We start from the raw sequence: 18,242 nt of genomic DNA on the forward strand, positions 1-18,242 counted from the left end.
AATAATTTATATTTATATTTGTGTACACTTTATATGTATTTTGAAATCATTATGAAAAAAGTAATAATATCAAATTGCCTAAATGTGTAAAAAAGAAAATATTGTTATATGTCAACATTTTTTAATAAATATATTAAGTTAACAAGTGTAATTCCGCCGGCCTCCTAGGGCTCCCCAGACACCCAGTTTGAAAATCCCTGCACTAAAACATTACATTCTTCGATAAAATGACAGAAATCTGTATAATGTTTTTAAAAATGTCAAAAAGATTTGAAAATATAAAAAATGTATTTCAAATTGCCACATTTAGTGAGCTTCAGCTCTTTATTAACCATCCTATTAACTTCAATCCTATTATGCAAAATCGTGTCACTGTGTAAATAATCAAGATTTAATGAATAAAGTTTAAGTATGAAGCTATTTCTGCACTTTTAAAGAAATGATTTGCGACACAGTATTATTTTTAAAAAGCTACAGAGCACAAATGTAGAGCATAACAAGAATAAGCTTGACTGATCTAAAGGCTCAGACTTGCGTTGCTGAGATGCTTTCAGAATTGTATGATACTTGCTCAACAGCTCTAATGGAAAAAAGCAAGAAATGGAAACACAATTCAGAAAAATGATAAAAAGGACGAGAGAGTCTGCTTTCCTAAGAGGCTAATTACTTTCAGGCAAAGAGGAAGCCGCATTAGGAGTTCACAGTGTGACCAAAGAGAGATTATTAACAACCATGTACTACATCTCCTAATGAGAGCTGGGACGTGGTCCACCAGTGAGCCACGGCTAAGTCAGCCATAGAAAGGGACACAGAGGGGCATGACCACACGTCCGGACCCAGGGATTTAGCGCTAGCGACTGGGCCTCTGGAAGCACTCGGGCCCTTTGGCATTTGCTCGGGAGGAAGTGAAAGGGAGGAGGGGGGAAGAGGGGATATAGGTCAGCAGAGGCGCAGACTCACACCTGCACACAGCAGGCCAGTCTGCCCCACAGCCCCGCGACGGGCGGATGTGTGCGTACGCATCTGTGAGAGCGCTTATGACTGTGCCCATATCTTAATGGAGGTAAGGTTAGGGCTACGGGAACGGCTAGACTCTTCGACACACAGATGGTTAGTCTAAAAGCTGCCTCGGGGCAACACAAGCCCCACTGAAAAGACTAGAGGAAGGGTCATTATGAGAACTAGGACTGAGAGCTTTGCAGCTAGCAATATACTGTAGCTAGACATTTTATTTTTTTTTTTTACTTATGACCGTGTTTAATATAAACATCAATACTTCTTATTTGGTCTGAAAAGGCTTACAAGTTTGATTTAAATTTTAATTAACAATGTATATATATATATATATATATTTTTTTTTTTTTATTAACAATTGCAGTCAAATCAATTCGAAATGCTTACAGCAAGAAGTAAAAATCTAGTTAAAAATAGTAAAGGGCTATTTTTCAATAAATAAACAAAAGAATGTTTAGTGTATACGGATATTTATTTAGTGTATACGAATATTTGGTAACACTTTACAATAAGGTCTCATTTTTTAACATTCATTTATTTATTAACTAAGAATTAACAATGCAATTCATTTGTTACAATATTTATTAATCTTTGTTAATGTTAGTTAATAAAAATACAGCTGTTCATTGTTTCTTCATGTTAGTTCACAGTGCATTAACTAATGCTAACAAATACACGTTATTTTAATAATGTATTAGTAAATGTTGAAATTAACATTAATTAAGATTAATGCTGTAGAAGTATAGTTCATTCACTAATGTGACCTAATAAAACCTTATTGAAAAGTTTTTTTTTTTTTTTTTTTATTTGCACAAATGTAAATGTAATCTAAAACATTTTAATAAGACAATTTAATTACAATTTTCATGTAATTTAAATTTAAAAAAAATTGGATGATGATGCAAACAAACTGTTGAATGAAAATTTTGATTAAATATATTGATTAAAATGGACCGTTTTAACTGATTCTTACAAATGAATCAAGCTAAAAGCTCCAAAAGTTTAACCAAATAATCCCCCGTCGACAAAACAAATACACTTAAATAAAATAATAATATAAAATAATATAAAAATAGGATTTTAAAAGTATTCCAACCCATCCCCACCCCAAAATCAAATATATAGTCAATGAACAACCTAATGTTTTTTTTCTTTAATGGAAAGACAAGAAGGTTTTACACAAACACATTCTGGTTCTAAAAAAATTTGTCAGATCTGCTGAGACTGGAATTTGGTTACAAATATGCAAAACGTTCAAGCATTTTTTTTTTTTTTTTTTGTAATAAGATTTTAAATTTTTGTTTTTTTAAGGCTCTTTAGTATGGCAGGCCTTGAGGTTGGATCAACTAAGGATTGAGTTTGGATCAACTAAACAGTCAAGGACAATGTGCAAGAACAGCCAAGAATTTAAGAGGGCGACTACTTAAGAATACAATAATACAATGTATCATTTATTGCCCAATGTCACTGCATTTCAATACAGATACACTTAAGTTCTGAATGTGATTATGCTGTTTGACTTCACCACAGCTTTATCCTTGAGCACACTTTAAAAGCACAGGATGTTTTGTCTTCCAATAACCTAACCCAACCCCAAAGAGAAGCCCTCAACAAGGCTTCCACGTAACATGAACTATTATTAAAATATAGCCAGAAAAGCTACAACCATCTGTACCTCGTAAAAAGGGTTGGGGTCACTCCAGTAGTGGCTCTCGGCATCCTGCAGTATACTAGTGGCGCACACATGGACGCAGTAGCTGGTCAGGTGATCGTTCAGGGCCGCCAACACATCCTGGCTTCTCTGAATGGGCAGCAGAGTTAGAGGCCTGGTGTTGGAGACATCAAAGACACAAGGCCTGGTTTAAAGCAAAAGCGGTGTAGTTTACAGGTCAAAGAGCCACTAAGTGATTAATATCAGCAAATGGCTCTTATTATTACCTGTCAATCATTCAACACCTCCTAATTCCTCCCCTAATGTTTTCTCACTCCCCTTCTTTAAGAATAAGGCCACACATACGGTCTGATACCCCTTTCTGTCTGTCTCACTCTCTTTCTGTTGCTCATTCTCGGCTGTAACCTTACAAACACATAGGTGAATAGTTCTGTCAGAGCCCACCAGCTCACGTACGTCTCACTCCGGTTCTTTACAATCCAATTACAGCATTTTAGTAAATCTGACATCCGTCTGACAGGCTGCCTCGCCAGGAAAACCTAGGCTTGACAAAGTGCACCATAAACCGGTGAACTTTAGCAGTGCTCACCCTCTCCAAACACTTTTCATTTTATGTACAAATGCACAGGTCAAACCCAAGCTGGGTTTTTTAATATAGCCTACCTATCATCCATGGAGAGATTTGGAGTTATTTATGAAATCAGGGCTACCACAATACAGAGGATCAGACTTCACTGTCATTCCTCACGCCACATCCACTACAGAAATACGGTACAGCTTCTGCATTTGATAAATGTATACTTGGGCCAACCATTAAGATCTTTATCAGGTGTTTATGCATTTGAAATGCAAATACATGCAAATTAGAAATGTTAAGAATCTAGACTAAGATTATGGCTATTTGTTTTCTTCTTGCTGTTGTTGTATTAAGCATAAACTATACTAAATTGCACTATATTTCTAGAAAAATAGAAATAAGAAAAATAAACTTCATACTATATTCAAAAACAAAGTGAATAAAAATAATGTATATTCTCTAATAACTTATACAAATGTTATCTTGTTTTAAAGATTACTGGAATACAAAACAAAACAATTAAACCATTAAAATGACTTGCATTGGACTAGCTCAAAACATTATTAAAGTGTACACTAACACTACCCTTGAAAGATTTTTAAGAGGTATCTTATGTTCAACAAGGCTGCATTTATTTGATCAAAAATACTATAATATTGTGAAATATTATTACAATTCAAAATTGCTTTTTTTCTAGTTTTTCTAGTTCTAGTTTAATATATTTTAAAATGTCATTTATTCTTGTGATGGCAAAGCTGAATTTTCAGCATTGTTTCAAAGTCACATGATCCTTTAGAAATCATTCTAATATTCTGATTTGGTGTTTAAAAATAATTTCTTTATTATTATCAATGTTGAAAACAGTTTGCTGTGTACTATTTTTGTGTGAACTATTTTTGTTACTGTCACTTTTGATCCATTTGAATTGAATACGTCCTTGCTACATATTGATAAGTTAAGAAAATATAATCGACAAACAGGACTGCTTTAAAAAATGTGTTTAACTCACATGTCTCTGAGCTGGCTTTCATAGTGAGTGAGTGTCTGGTGAATGTAGTCACTGGTGGCCATCAGAATGGGCAGGTTCTTGAGGGGAGCTGAGGCCGGGACTTCCCCTGCCCTTTCCTCTAGCCTCGTTAGTAGGAAAGAAGTCACACGGCCACACACCTCCACGTAGCTGGAGCACACAGGCAGCAGGGTGTCCTCTCTAAACGCCACAGCCAGAGGGAGAAAAGCATCCATCTGCTCCACAATGTCTGCACAGAACTGGAAATACAGTGAATATGTGAGTTTTTCAAAGGTTTTTCTGTATGATCAATAGATAATCAATACTTGAAGGCACAATATGTATGATTTTTGGATTAAAATAACCAAAAAACACTAGAACATTGTTATATATTCTGTTGACTTGTGTATTTACATTATCCCAAATGTTTCCAACAATGTTTAAATCCAGAGAAATCAGATATTTTAACCAGTGTAACGGGCCGTGTCATTGCGTCGCCTGTCAATGGCTTCATATCCGCATTACCCTTGATTTACGGTTTAACTTCGGTTGAAACCATGGAAACACCAAATACGCTTCTTTATATTATGTTTTTTTTTTTTTTTTTTTTTGACAGGTGAGCAACTGTTTGGATAACTTTATTGACAGAAAACTAACCATTGTTATATAGCTCAACACGGCTAGTCTTATTTTTTGAATCCTTTGTTTTCTTGATTTACCGCGAATAACACTATTTTGTCAAGTGGCTGACATAGCAAAATCAGAAAGAGCTTTATCAACAGCAATACAGCATTTTCTCCACCATACGAAGTTTTCAAATTAACTGCATGCCATTTCGAAACACAAGTCATCCAGATTTTATTAATATGATATTATAATATGATCTAGCTTACTGCAATGTGCAACAAGTGTCTTATTAATACCAGTCACAGAACGCACAGAGTAACATTATAACATAACATTCAGGACACTTCGGACACATTTTTAGTATGATTGTTTTGACCGAGTAAAATAGCGCTGTGTTACCCCACAATTTTAATTTGTCAAATAAAGTGAGCTGAATGAGTATTTCAGCACTTGTTTGTGAAATTTTTGTTTCATTAGAATGGAATAAGATAATGTGAATTTAAGTGATCAAATGTAACTGTAACCAAGTTCAAGTTCAGAGAAGGAGGCGAATGCGAATGAGCGGCAGCGGCCGACTGCAGCATATAAGCATAGTAAAAACAGCAATGTAAAATGTCCCAGGCTCTCTGCCCTGCCCTGCTTCATACCAGTAACATTAAAGGGGTCATATAATGCCATTTTTGTACAAGCTAATATGATTCTTTAGGGTCTAAATTAAAAGTTTGTAATATACTTTAATTAAAAATTCTCATTAGTATTGTAAGAAAACACTCATTTTACCTGGTCAAAAACAGCTCTGTTTTCAGCACGCCGTTTAAGTGCATGTGTCTTTAAATGATAATGAGCTTTGCTCACCCCGCCCCTCTGTTCTGTGCGTCCGCACGGACTATGATTGACAGCTCGCTCACGAGCGAGGGCGGATCTGTGTTGAAACGCTGCTGTCAATCAACAATCGTGGGAGGGGCGTCGATTTTGTGACGAACGGTTTGATTTGAGATGGGGGAAAACATATAAGATTTAAAAAAAAAAAAACACTGGATGGATTTTTATCATTTTATGATGGTTGTGTACAGGCACTGCCAACACACATTTCAGTACAATCAACTTGTAAAAGTGCATGTACCATTATATGACCCCTTTAATAAATCATCCATGAACATGAGTCTCATCATATTGCTTTTCCTCAGCTGTGGAGGTGAAGATGACAACTCCCATGATTCCACACTCATTCACAGTGTCATCAGGCTATGCCTTCGTAATAGTTTTGAATAAGCGTCCTCTAGTGGCGAAACTTACATACTGTGCCTTTAATGTGTCCCCCACTTCACAACTCAATTATTTTGCCCCTGCAAAATTCCACATTATTAAAGACAATGAATAAAACATAAGCATGTGTATAATTAAATAATCAATTTATTTTAATATTTTATTTTGCCTGTAAATCAACAGGACAGTTTTGACAGGAAATAAGTGAAAGAGAGCGGTTGGCTTAGGAAATGACACAACACAACATATTGAAGTACATGAACAACCTGACAGGCTTCTCCGACACTAGACGGATTTATTTTTTAATACTTGTTTGGTGCAACTATACTGTTATCCACACTAAACAGTGCTTCTTTACTATCATGACCATTCAGTTGAATTATTTGCAGATAGTTATTGTGAAAAAAAAAAAAACTTTTATGTACTCCATCCTGTCCCTCTTAAATCCAACAAAAAACATTCAGCGCTATACACTAAGAAATTCCTTATCGTACTACACTCAAACTTCCCTTTTTGAAGACCGAAATTGCATTTCAGCAGCTCACACAACTCTACCATATGCGAACCAACTAGCATTTATTGCGATAGAATAACCAAATCATCCATGCCGATATGACTGTGAGAGACATTCAGGGCCATTTTCGGATTCAAATACCTGCAGTTCCCCTCCTGTGGAGCCTGGAGAGAGCAGCAACACTTATCTCATTTTTCCACATTTGTCCTGGAGGAAACAGGGAATCAGCAATGGTATTTTCTCTTCAAAATGATTATGAAAGTGTGTGTGCCTGTTACATCTGCCTTACATTGCCTCGGGAGACACGATGCTTGAAAGGAAGACCCCTAAGGGTTATTGCCAAAAAGAGGCAGGCCTGGAACGGAACATACACCAAAACTTCCTCCACCCATATTTCTCCAACACTTGACAAATGAAGACATCATTGTGGATCTATCCCCATCTAGCGCTTCCATTCATCCCTTTCTCCATCCCTCCTTCCAGCCACACGTTTAATGCAGATCAACAGTTACGGCAGCGGATAGGGCCACGCCGAAGAGCCAGACGCACGTGCTGGGTTCACTGTCGAATTTATATACCAATAGAAATGAGTTACGGTGCCGGGCTATTCGAGGGCAGTAAAATACACGTGTGGTGTATATATCTCCCTCCACTCCACCCTTTCCCCCTTCCACAGGGAGTTACCGTGTCCCAAGGCCTCTGCGAACATAGAGGAAAAAAACCTAGCACATGTTAAATGGAAACTTTTTCCAATAGCAGGTCTATCAATCAAGCATGGACAGGCAAGAGAGAGGTGACTTCATACTTCTCCACTAAACTTCAGCATCTGCATTACACAGCTTGCCATTCCATTATGTTCAGACACAACAGATGCAGCACGCTAGGGTTGTCACCATAACAATATTTTAGTAGCAATACCAGTGAGATTTCACTAGGCTACTCACAATACAAGCTTTAATATTGCAAAGAAAATTCAACTATAATAGAATAATATTTTTTTCCTGTATAATTTGTACATTTTAATATCTATTATTTTAAAATATTTGACTAAACTATAACTATAAAATGTAATAAAAATATATTTAAATGCATGCTGTAAATATTTATAAATTAATTAAATATAGATTTTTCATGTAATTGAACAAACAAAAAGTCAGTAAAAAGCTTAGAATAAAATGATCATTATAAAAGACAATTATTAGTTAGTAATTTGTTAACTATAATTACTTGTAATATTTTTTATATTACTAATTATTATTATTACTAAATTTGAATAATTTAATTATTTTAATAATACACTATAACTATAAATATAAAATAAAAATGTTAACGATGGTATGCTGCAAGTATCTATCAATTAGGTAAATATTGCTGACAAATAAAATGTCAGTAAAATGGTAATTATAACGAAATTATAACAATAAAAGAAAATTATTATAGTTTATTTATATTATTAACTTAATTCGTTTTTATATTAGTATATTTTGTCAATTTGAATAAATCTCATTAATTAATATAATCATAATAAACTATACCAATAAATATTAAAATATATTATAATATTGCAAGTATTTATCAATTGCATAAATATTTGAAATTAAATAGTTTGTACAAAAAAAAAAAACAACAGTAAATAAATAGAAGAGTGAGTGAATTTTTTTAATTTCTTTTTCTAATTAATATTGTTTGATTAATATTAACATCATAAGAATCAAAGGCAGGTCTATTGACCTTTATTGTAAGGCCTAACAGACAAAAAATGACACATGTGATGTTTCTTTCCTGTTCACATTCACTTAAGACAAAGAGTGACCTGTTGTACATGTTGGCACTGTATTATGATACTAATATGAAAGTTGGTATAATTTTTCTAGTGCTGCTTTGACATCCCTAAAGCACGCTAAGAGACCCGCCAAACCGGAAGCCCCTAAAGGCTGAACAGGTCTTGAAACAGCGAGTCGACAACAGACTGAGCGTTGTTATTATAAGCTTAGTGGGAAGTACGAGAGAGATGGGGGCGAGAATGCAAAGATTCGCCCCAATCCAAGGTGATGAGCACCCGAGAGGTGTCGGTGAGATTTATGGCTTTCTAAAGCCTGCTGCTCCGGTTCGGAGAACCCTTAACTAGAGCAGATCAAAGATATGGATTCCAACAGGACAGCCACCACAAGGTTATTTCTCAGCAAAGCTTTAAAACATTTAAGAGCTCAACTCTGCAGCAGTCTTCTTGCACCTTTGAACAGTGCTAAATCCTTCTCCCCGCACAGGGTTAAGGACGATCGTCAACGCGAGGTGGTCAATAGCTGGATCGCGGTTTCAGGTTGATAAATGGTTTGCTGAAATATTATGCAGACGGGAGGCCTGGCGACTCTGAGAGTTTGAAACAAAGCATGAATGTATGAATATGAATGGGTGAAGTATTGATCTCTGTAATGCATCTGGACTGACTACGTTCTGGCTAAGTCAGGTCTGGGCTAGCATAACGCTGCCTACTTATGGGCCGTGGTGACACGTGTCAAAAAGAAGTGGTTCTCAGACACTCAGGGTAGCAGAGAATGCAAATAAATGCACATGCTAACCTTTGAGATGAGGGCTGCTCATTCTGAAGCACTGACCTACACGTAAATGTGTCGTAGAGGTCTTGAGTGTGAACAAATTTTGACACTTGTTAGTGATGTGGTTCCAGGGGTGTTGGCAGCATCAATGAAACCGTATGGAAATCAGACATGAACGCTGACGTTCTAAACTTCATGAGATGAGGCCATGTTGTGCAAAAGCATCTTTTTTTTACGTTCGACAAAGGTTTTAAAGCAGCTTTGCATGCAGATGTCAGTTGCAAAAATGCAAAAATATGAAAACACTCTAAAGGAATTTACCATATTTTCCACAAAGTAAGTTGTACCTGAGAATAAGTTTGAAGTTAATAGCATTATGTAAGTCGCTTTGGAATATGAGTCACAGCATGTTTCAGATGATTAAAAAAAACTGCAACTTAAAGTCCAGAAAATATGACTGAAGACTGAAATTATTTGATCAAAAATACTAATATTGCAAAATATTATTACAATCTAAAATGACTTTCAGCATCATTACTCCATTCTTCAGTGTCACACGATCCTTCAGAAATCATTCTATTATATGCTGATTTGCTGCTCAAGAAACATTTCTTAATATTAACTGCTGAAAACAGTTGTGTTGCTTAAAGGGATAGTTCACCTAAAAATGAAAATTAGCCCATGATTTACTCACCCTCAAGCCATCCTAGGTTTATATGACATTCTTCTTTCAGACGAATACAATCTGAGTTAAATAAAAAAAATGTCCTGGCTCTTCCAAGCTTAATACATTGTCAAATGTTACTCTTTTGGCGTAAGTAGACTTGCATAGGCCGTCTGCCAGAAGCTAGTTATTTTAGTCGATAAAGTTTTAAATATTTATATTTTTCTTACACGAACGCATCGCTTCACTTCAGAAGGCCTTTATTAACTATAGCCATAGCCGTGTGGAGCACTTTTATCATGGATGGATGCACTTTTATGGACTTCAAAACAGAAATGGACATTCACTGCCATTATAAAGCTTGGAAGAGCCAGGACATTTTTTTATATAATTGTATTCGTCTAAAAGAAGAAACTCATATGCTGTACACCTAGGATGGCTTGAGGGTGAGTAAATCATGGGGTAATTTTCTTTTTTGGGTGAAGTATCCCTTTAACATTTTTGTGGAAACCGTGATGCATTTTTTCAACCCCAGGAATCTTTGATGAATAGAAAGTTCTAAAGAATTACAATGTACATTCTAAAATCAAAACGTGTGTGTGTGCCTGTGTTTTAACCACTTAAGTTCCGTTAAAAAATATGACTTTTGTCTAGTGTGGACATGAAAAAAAAACATGTTTTTAACTAGAAGAAAAAGGGCTGGTGAATGGAGCACGCATGGTCTGAAACACCTGCATCCTATCCAAGCTCAGAGGCCATCCTTTGAGGCTGTGATGGCTCATCAATCTGCCCGAGCTGCAGCGAGTTGAGCTCGTCTCAGACGGGGACCTCCGTGATGAGGGATAAAATGAGGCAAGACATTGGGCCACAGAGCAAACTCACAGACCAGAGAGGCTCCTGAAGCCACGGTGCCAGACATGTCATGTCACTGTGAACCACTGGAGTATTTCAAAAGAGACTGGAAAGGTAAGGAAATATTCACAAATACCTTCCTCTATAGCTCTGTTTCAAAACCTAGTGAGCTGCCTTGATGCATACAGCCTACAAGCTTCCTCATTCATAAGAGACTATTTGGAATGCTCTTCAGTACATAGGCAGAAACTCGGTGCACCGCATGAATAGTGCTCAATGCTAAGCTAACGTGATACTATAATAAGCATATAAACAAGTCATTACCTAACTATGTTTTGAGAATACTCATATATCATTAAAAAATTTGGGGTCAGAAAGATTTTTTTTTTAAGAAATTAATACTTGTTTCAGCCAGGACACATTGGGTCTCATTAAGCATATGTACGCACAAATTTGTTTGTAAAAGCTGCACACGAACATTTTCTTGAACAAATGATGATTTACCAAAAACTTTCGTACTAAAAATTATACTAAATATACGCAACAAATAGGAACAACTGAAACCATGCGTACACAAAAAGCACTTACACTTGCGGTCTTATAATTTTTCACGATTATTCTTAGTTACACCTTCATGGACTTTTAGTTTGTATCCCTCAGTCACATGTCTCATTTGTTCTCAGTTTCCCGCCACTTGTTTGTCTCCTAGGTTACACATTGCATTCTAGTTTGTTTCTATGGTTACTCATCGGTTCCCTCGTTTGTATCACCTGTGTTAATCCAATCATCTTTGTTTTTACTTAGTATAGGCTATATATATGCTGTGTTTTAGTTCTCATTTGTCATTTACATTACATTACATTAATTATTTTACGGGGCTGTTGAATGCTTGAATCTGAATGGTTGACGAACGTTCTAAGGTGTGCAATTATTTTCAGGGAAACGCACGGCTAAAGTAGTTCCAGACAGGTCTACCGCATTACAGTTCTATGTCACTTCGCCAAATGATTTCAGTTATTTAAAAGGTACAGCCTACAACAGAAAAAAAACACAAAAAAAGCACAACGACACTGACCAAGCAAATACATATAGTAAACAATAGGACAAAAACGACAATATAACAAAATTCCGTTTTATAATGTACGGAAAGCACATACTCTTTCTCCCACTTGTGTGTGTGTGTGTGATTCTTCATCTTACTATTTAAATTACTATTAAGTTACCTTCGCCACCATCTTGGGAGAGTCTCTCTCTGGATGGTGTCTGTGGTCAACAGGGGTTATGGGGATGTTGGCAGAGCTCGACGCATGTGCGGCTTCCTCCTGCTCCAGATTCTTATTGCACACGTCATCCAACACCACCTTCACACAGTGAGCCATCTGAGGAATGAGGTCTCTAAATGTAGCCCTCCACCCAAATTCAAGAGACACCACCTAAACACACACACACACAAATACATAAATACCATGCAACATCTGGTCAGACTGGAATATACAGTATTTTAATGGTTACAAAACAAAACATGTATTTAAGGATATAATGTACAGTACTGTTTGCCAATGCAAAATTCACCAACTCAATAATATGTAGGGTGTTCTTAGAGTTTTTAGGGTTAGGGTTTTGTTTAAACCCTTAACCTCACGCAAGAGCAATATATATGTTGATTACAATAAAAACACATTCAGTAAAGTTGTATATTGGAGGGTTGTTTCAAAAATCATAATGGTGCAATGAAAAATAGTATCTCAGAATTTGCAACAGAAGTGAATAAATAAGGGATGTGTACCACCTCTGTGCTTTGCAGAACAAGATCAGTAGCGGCTTTGTCTTCTGCTGCCGTCACCTCCATATCATCCCTGACCTTCTTCAGGACCCCTGCATGGAAAAAGCAAAAAAAACACTCACAATGCATCCACAGTAAACTGTCACTACAGCTTTACGAAAGGAAGTGAGCTCCAAATCCTCTAATTTCCAGCTCATTAAAACATTTCACGCAGGAACATCTCATATGTTCCGTTAGCATATTAGCATATGCATTCACGCTCTACATGGTGCCTTTGGAAATGAAGTCAATGTGTGGGGTGCCAGGGTCAGGCCAGGCCAACATATTAAACTCCTCTGCGCATTGACGACCTACAAACAACAACGTGATTCACCCAATAAAGCGGGGGGAAAACTAAAAAGCGGACGCAGTAATTGCAACAGTAAGCTTTGTTAAATTCGGAGGCTTTGGAGTTGATTTGAACCCCTGATAGCTATGGCCATATCTGGACTAATCCATGGAAGGGTTAGAGGGAGGATAAGTGTGTGTGTGTGTGTGTGTGTGTGTGTGCTTGTTGTGGGCAAATTAAAAGTGCATGCATCAAGGCCGCATTTTTCTAATCAGACGCTTCGGAAGTGAGACCCCGGGCGAGGCAATTTAGTTGAAGAAGAGAGAGAGCCGAGCCAGGCGAAGGAGGAGAGAAGCAGCCAGCATGTCACTTTTTGACCTTTAAGCCCATCTGATGAATTTCTGGTAATTAAGTCGTTTGATTGGCTGAATTAATGATTTGGATAACTGCCCTTTAAAGGCTGTTTACTTCTCAGTAAATCCAGCCCTTTTCTGCTTGTCCTGTTTTTTAATGTAACCTTTACAGAAATTACTATACGCACCAGTCACTTTCATAGCAGAAAAAAAAAAATTAGCGCAAAGAAATTTCCGGCCTCCTCAATTTGTGCGTGTAGAAGTGTTTCTATATGCGAAAACAAAACACACACACATAAGGAACGGTAAAAAAGCTGTAAAGAAAGGCGAGAAAACTCTCATTAAAAAAAGCATATGTATACAAGGTACTGCTACAGGCCAGCAGTCTGGTCTCATAAGCTGCCTGTAGAGATGTCGCTATTATACGCAGGAATTGGAGGCTTGTCGTATTTAAAGGCTCCGTCGAGCACAATATAGCTGGAGGTTTTCCGCTCCCATGGTGACAAATCATTTCACATGTCAGATTTGCAGGAGACTGTTGTCAGAAATCTTGATCGGCTGCCATTTATTTATACTATGGTGATATTCATCTGGGAAAAAAACAACCATATATCTTGTTGACTGGCGTATATCACATTCAGTCTGAGAGCAACATGAACTAGTTATCTGTATATGTTTTCACAGTTGCTGCAGGGGGACATTTCGTTGATTAAGAGATCAGAAACTATGATATTTAAAGGGATAGTTCACCCAAACATGAAAACTTTGTTATAATTTACTCACCCTATTGTTTCAAGCCTTACTTTCTTCTGTGGAACACAAAAGAAGATGTATTAAAGAACTTTTTTTTTTTTGTCCGATCAGTTGTTTTGGAATATATACTACCGTTCAAAAGTTTGGGGTCGGTAAGATTTGTCGGATAAGCAATGTATTTGAAAGTAGTCTCTTATGCAGACCAAGGCTGCATTTATTTGATCAAGAATACAGTAAAAATAGTAATATTGTGAAATATTATTACAATATTTATTATATCGACATATTTATTCCTGTGATGAATTTTCAGCATAATTACTCCAGTGTCATAGCCTGGCAAGCCAGACCTACATCAAGATGTTAGGTCTGGCAACTCTCCATAGACACGCTCAATCCGAGGGGCGGGATAAACGGCTGTCTTTCAAATTCACTCTGCACGCAATAAGAGCGCTTCAACCAACCAGAGCGTTTTCCCAACAGCGGAGCTAACGTTAGTTGAAAGATTCAACTTTTGAATCTGGCCAGCAAAACTACGAACACATCTTCCTTTTTTTAAGAATGACTTAAGTGCCTTTCTTTACTCTTTTCTCAAAGAAAAACTTAACTCCAAGTCCTCCAGAGTCGCGGCCAAAGCCGATTCGAAAGACTGTTCTCCAGCAGCAGCTCTTCTTTGTTTTCAAGTAGCAGGGAACCGTTGCAACTCTGTCGTCATTATGTTAAGCCCGCCCCGCCTACTCTATACACGACGTGATTGGCCTGACCCAATTTAGGTTTTTCCAGCACGAAAGTCAACGGAGAGTTGCTAGACTACCCTGGCTGCAAAATAATTTGTGCTGCCGCTAGGGTGCGTCTAGATTGGCTACCAGTGTCACATAATCCTTCAGAAATCATTGTAATATGCTGATTTGCTGCTCAATAATTTTTATTATTATAATTATTACTATACAGTCGAAAACACTGCTTAATATTTTTGTGGAAACCGTGCTACATTTTTTGGGGTACATTTGAACCCAAATATTGAACGGTGCTGTTCAAAACAACGACTTCATTGTAAACATTTTAACAATATCTCCTTCACAATATCTTCTCAAAAGGAAGTCATTCAGGTTTTGAATGACATTAGGGTGAGTAAATGATGACAGAATTTTCCCTATTAAATCAGGATTGCTGAGCTGCACTGACCTGCAACGGATTGGATTTGACTCTAGTTTGCATTTGGATGTGGTAATGTTTAGCGATGGTTGTTAAAGTGTACCTTTGACACTGCAGACTGATTCTCCAGCGCAGTTAAGGAAACCCAGATGGGTTGCCAGGTCCTCCACAGTTTGTTCCAGCTCCAGTAAGGTTGAGGTCAGCTGGGTCAAGCACCTGAGCTGATGGGAGGTGAGGCAGAAGTTTCGCCCTCTTCGTGGAAGATCCTGAGGAGCTGTAAATGGACAAAACAAAGAGTTAGTCCATGCACAAAACAGCGTATTTTGTGTTGCGGTTCTATGGTGGAGCTATCAACCTCCATTCGTTCTGCTTAGTCCATCACAAACTTTAAGAAGTAGTTGAACTCTTTTGTGAGCACTTAACTAAAACACAACCATATACAAAGGCACTTCCTGGAAATTAGCTCAAATATTTTGTTCATTTTTACTTCTACACAACGCTGGTTTACTCTTAAAACTTGGCATTGTGGTACTTCAAATGTTGTTGTGTCTTGTATGATAGATTGCTTGTGATGCTGCTCATTTGAAAGTTACTTTGGATAAAAGCTCTTACTAAATGATTAAATGCAAATACATGTAAACTAATTTAACTTCTTCAGTCAAATGGCTAAAAAAAAGGACCATACTTGTCGACAAGCTTCAGCAGCTACATTTTGAAAATGAACAGGATGGTTATGTTAGTCCACCAGCTTGACCAGCACCAAACCAGCATAAAAAAGTAAAGGATTGTGCATTATGCATATATTTAGTTTGCACAAGTCAGATGCAAATGCTTTTTTAAAGATGTGCAGAACTATACAGGGACATATATATCAAATGAATCCATCTGTAGAATCTTATTTGATGGGTTCCTCTCTGGAGATACCAAATGTGAAGGTCTGTCATACAGACAATTTATATGGGTTAAGGATTTAGAGGGTTGAAATGTAAGCACATCAACATCAGTCCAGAAATGTTACACTACACAACAGCCTTCAATAAATTCTCTAAACCGGTCTATTTCACACATTTAAGAGTCTTTCAAAAGAATCTGCCCATTGGTGAAAGATCTACTATAGTATACAACAATTAAATATTAACATACAGTTTGGGTCAGTGAGATTTTTTAGGCAGAATATAATACTTTTACTCAGCAAGGATGCATTAAATTGATCAAAAGTTACAGTAAAGACTTATTAGAAAAAAATATTCCATTTCAAATAAATTATGTTCTTTTGAGCTTTCTATTCATCAAAGAATCCTGAAAAAAAAAATGTCTCAGGTTCCACAAAAATATCAAGCAGAACAATTGTTTTCAACATTGACAATAATAAAAAAATATTTATTGAGCACAAAATTGGAATATAAGAATGGGCCTGTTTAAACCTGGTTTCTATTGATCGGATATCTGATTTGTTAAAACAGATCCATCTACACTCTGCCACATAAATGTGTCTCCCCAAAATGAATATAAATACGATCTTTACTTCCCACGCTATATGCAAATTTAACAGTTCACATCAACGAAAGCAACGTTTTATTTATCATCAGCTCATTTCAAGATCAAAGAACGCAATATGAGAAAAGGCGGCAGCAGTACTGGTAAGATCATTTAGTCTCAATACTTTTAATGAAGATGATTGTGTGTTGAGCTTCTGCAACTTAATATATAACATGTCATAGCTGGCCTATAAGACACTCTCAGATGTTTATTTTGTAACATTTTGGTAGGAGCAAAATGTACGTATGTGGTTTCAACAACCAGATGCATTTACACTTGTCCAGTTTCATCTGGAATGCATCTCACACCACTTCCTGAAGTGGTTTGAGTGATCGGATTTAAATCAGTCTCGAAAGCGTTTCGGTTGGAATTTTACACCTGGTCTTTTCACGATCGATAGCTATCTGATCAGAGAAAACGCATGAAGTGACCAGGTGTGAACAGGCCCAGTTGATTTCTGAAGGATCATGTGACACTGAAGACTGGGGTAATGACTGCTGAAAATGCGGACATTTTTACTGTATTTTTTGATCAAATAAATCCAGCCTTGGAGAGCATAAGAGACTTTTTTCGAAAACATTAAAAAATCTTCTAGACTCCAAACTTTTGAATGATAGTGTATATGGTTTCTACCAGCAGGGGCTAATTTGACCATGCAAACCAACCAAAACCTTGACCTCCAAGCTGGTCTTTTAAATTTTAACATAATATAAAAATTTTCATGATGAATTTTTAGAAAATTGATATTGTAAAAGTTTTTGAAGGTTACTTTAAGGACATTCCAACAATGGAATCCAAGATTGCACCTTTCTCAAATAAATGAAATAATAAAAACTGAAAGACTTTGTAAATGTGCATTTGACACCAGGGGGGCTGTGAACCGTGGCCTCGCAATCTACACCAATCCCACAGAGGCCGTAAAGTTTCCTCTAGAATCTACAGTCAAACATTGCTGGGCACAAACTTTCTCCTGTAACCCGCCGATGACCCTCATCTCCAGCGTGGCTCTCCCATTTCTGCAGCTGCCAAAGCCATCACCCAGGGGATGTTCCGCATTAGGCCTGAAGAATGGGCCGCGGAAAAGAGGGCTGCGGTATTTTCAGACACTTCGACAAATACTTTTGTGTGTGCTCTTAAATGACTTCCTCTGACAGAAAAGGCATTGGGGAGTGGATCAGGAAGGCATTAGCCCCAGCTATGAAAGCTCCAGGAAGATTGAGTGGGAAAGCGATGGAGGGAGGGGAGAAATAAAAAGAAAGGAGCCCCAATAATTGCAACAATATCGCCTCTGGATTCTAACACCATATTGTCACTTTGTTATCGTCAAGCCGACAACATGCCAACAATCTTATTCTCTCATTTCTCTCCACTTAATCAGGCACATACATTGATCGTCCGTAAATTTGTTGTGCTTTTTTTTTGTGTGTAATTTTATAATTTCGCAAACTAGTAGATTATAGAGATGCAGAGACTGACCCCATGAGGTGAGTTAAGGAGCACCTTGGAATTCATGCATTTGTGATGTATATGTGTGTGTAGGTGTGTGCACTTTTTATTTTTTTCACGGGTGAGTGTGTCATACCAGCA

The 18,242-nt window shown here is 37.0% G+C and overlaps 1 protein-coding gene across 1 annotated transcript in view; it reads right to left on the reverse strand.

Annotated features, from left to right (window-relative positions):
* Nucleotides 1-18,242, reverse strand: part of kiaa0825 (KIAA0825 ortholog) — a 149,815-nt gene that overhangs the window by 107,944 nt on the left and 23,629 nt on the right. Inside the window, exons 5-9 of the mRNA XM_084114025.1 lie at nt 15,220-15,390; nt 12,537-12,622; nt 11,971-12,180; nt 4,273-4,529; nt 2,690-2,840 (exon numbers count right to left, since the gene is read on the reverse strand). Of these exons, the coding sequence (XP_083970151.1) occupies nt 2,690-2,840; nt 4,273-4,529; nt 11,971-12,180; nt 12,537-12,622; nt 15,220-15,390 (875 nt within the window). The remainder of the gene's footprint in view (nt 1-2,689; nt 2,841-4,272; nt 4,530-11,970; nt 12,181-12,536; nt 12,623-15,219; nt 15,391-18,242) is intronic.

The sequence above is a fragment of the Abramis brama genome (genome assembly GCF_963993115.1).
Source record: "Abramis brama genome assembly, chromosome: 5".
Classification (NCBI taxonomy): Eukaryota; Metazoa; Chordata; class Actinopteri; order Cypriniformes; family Leuciscidae; genus Abramis; species Abramis brama.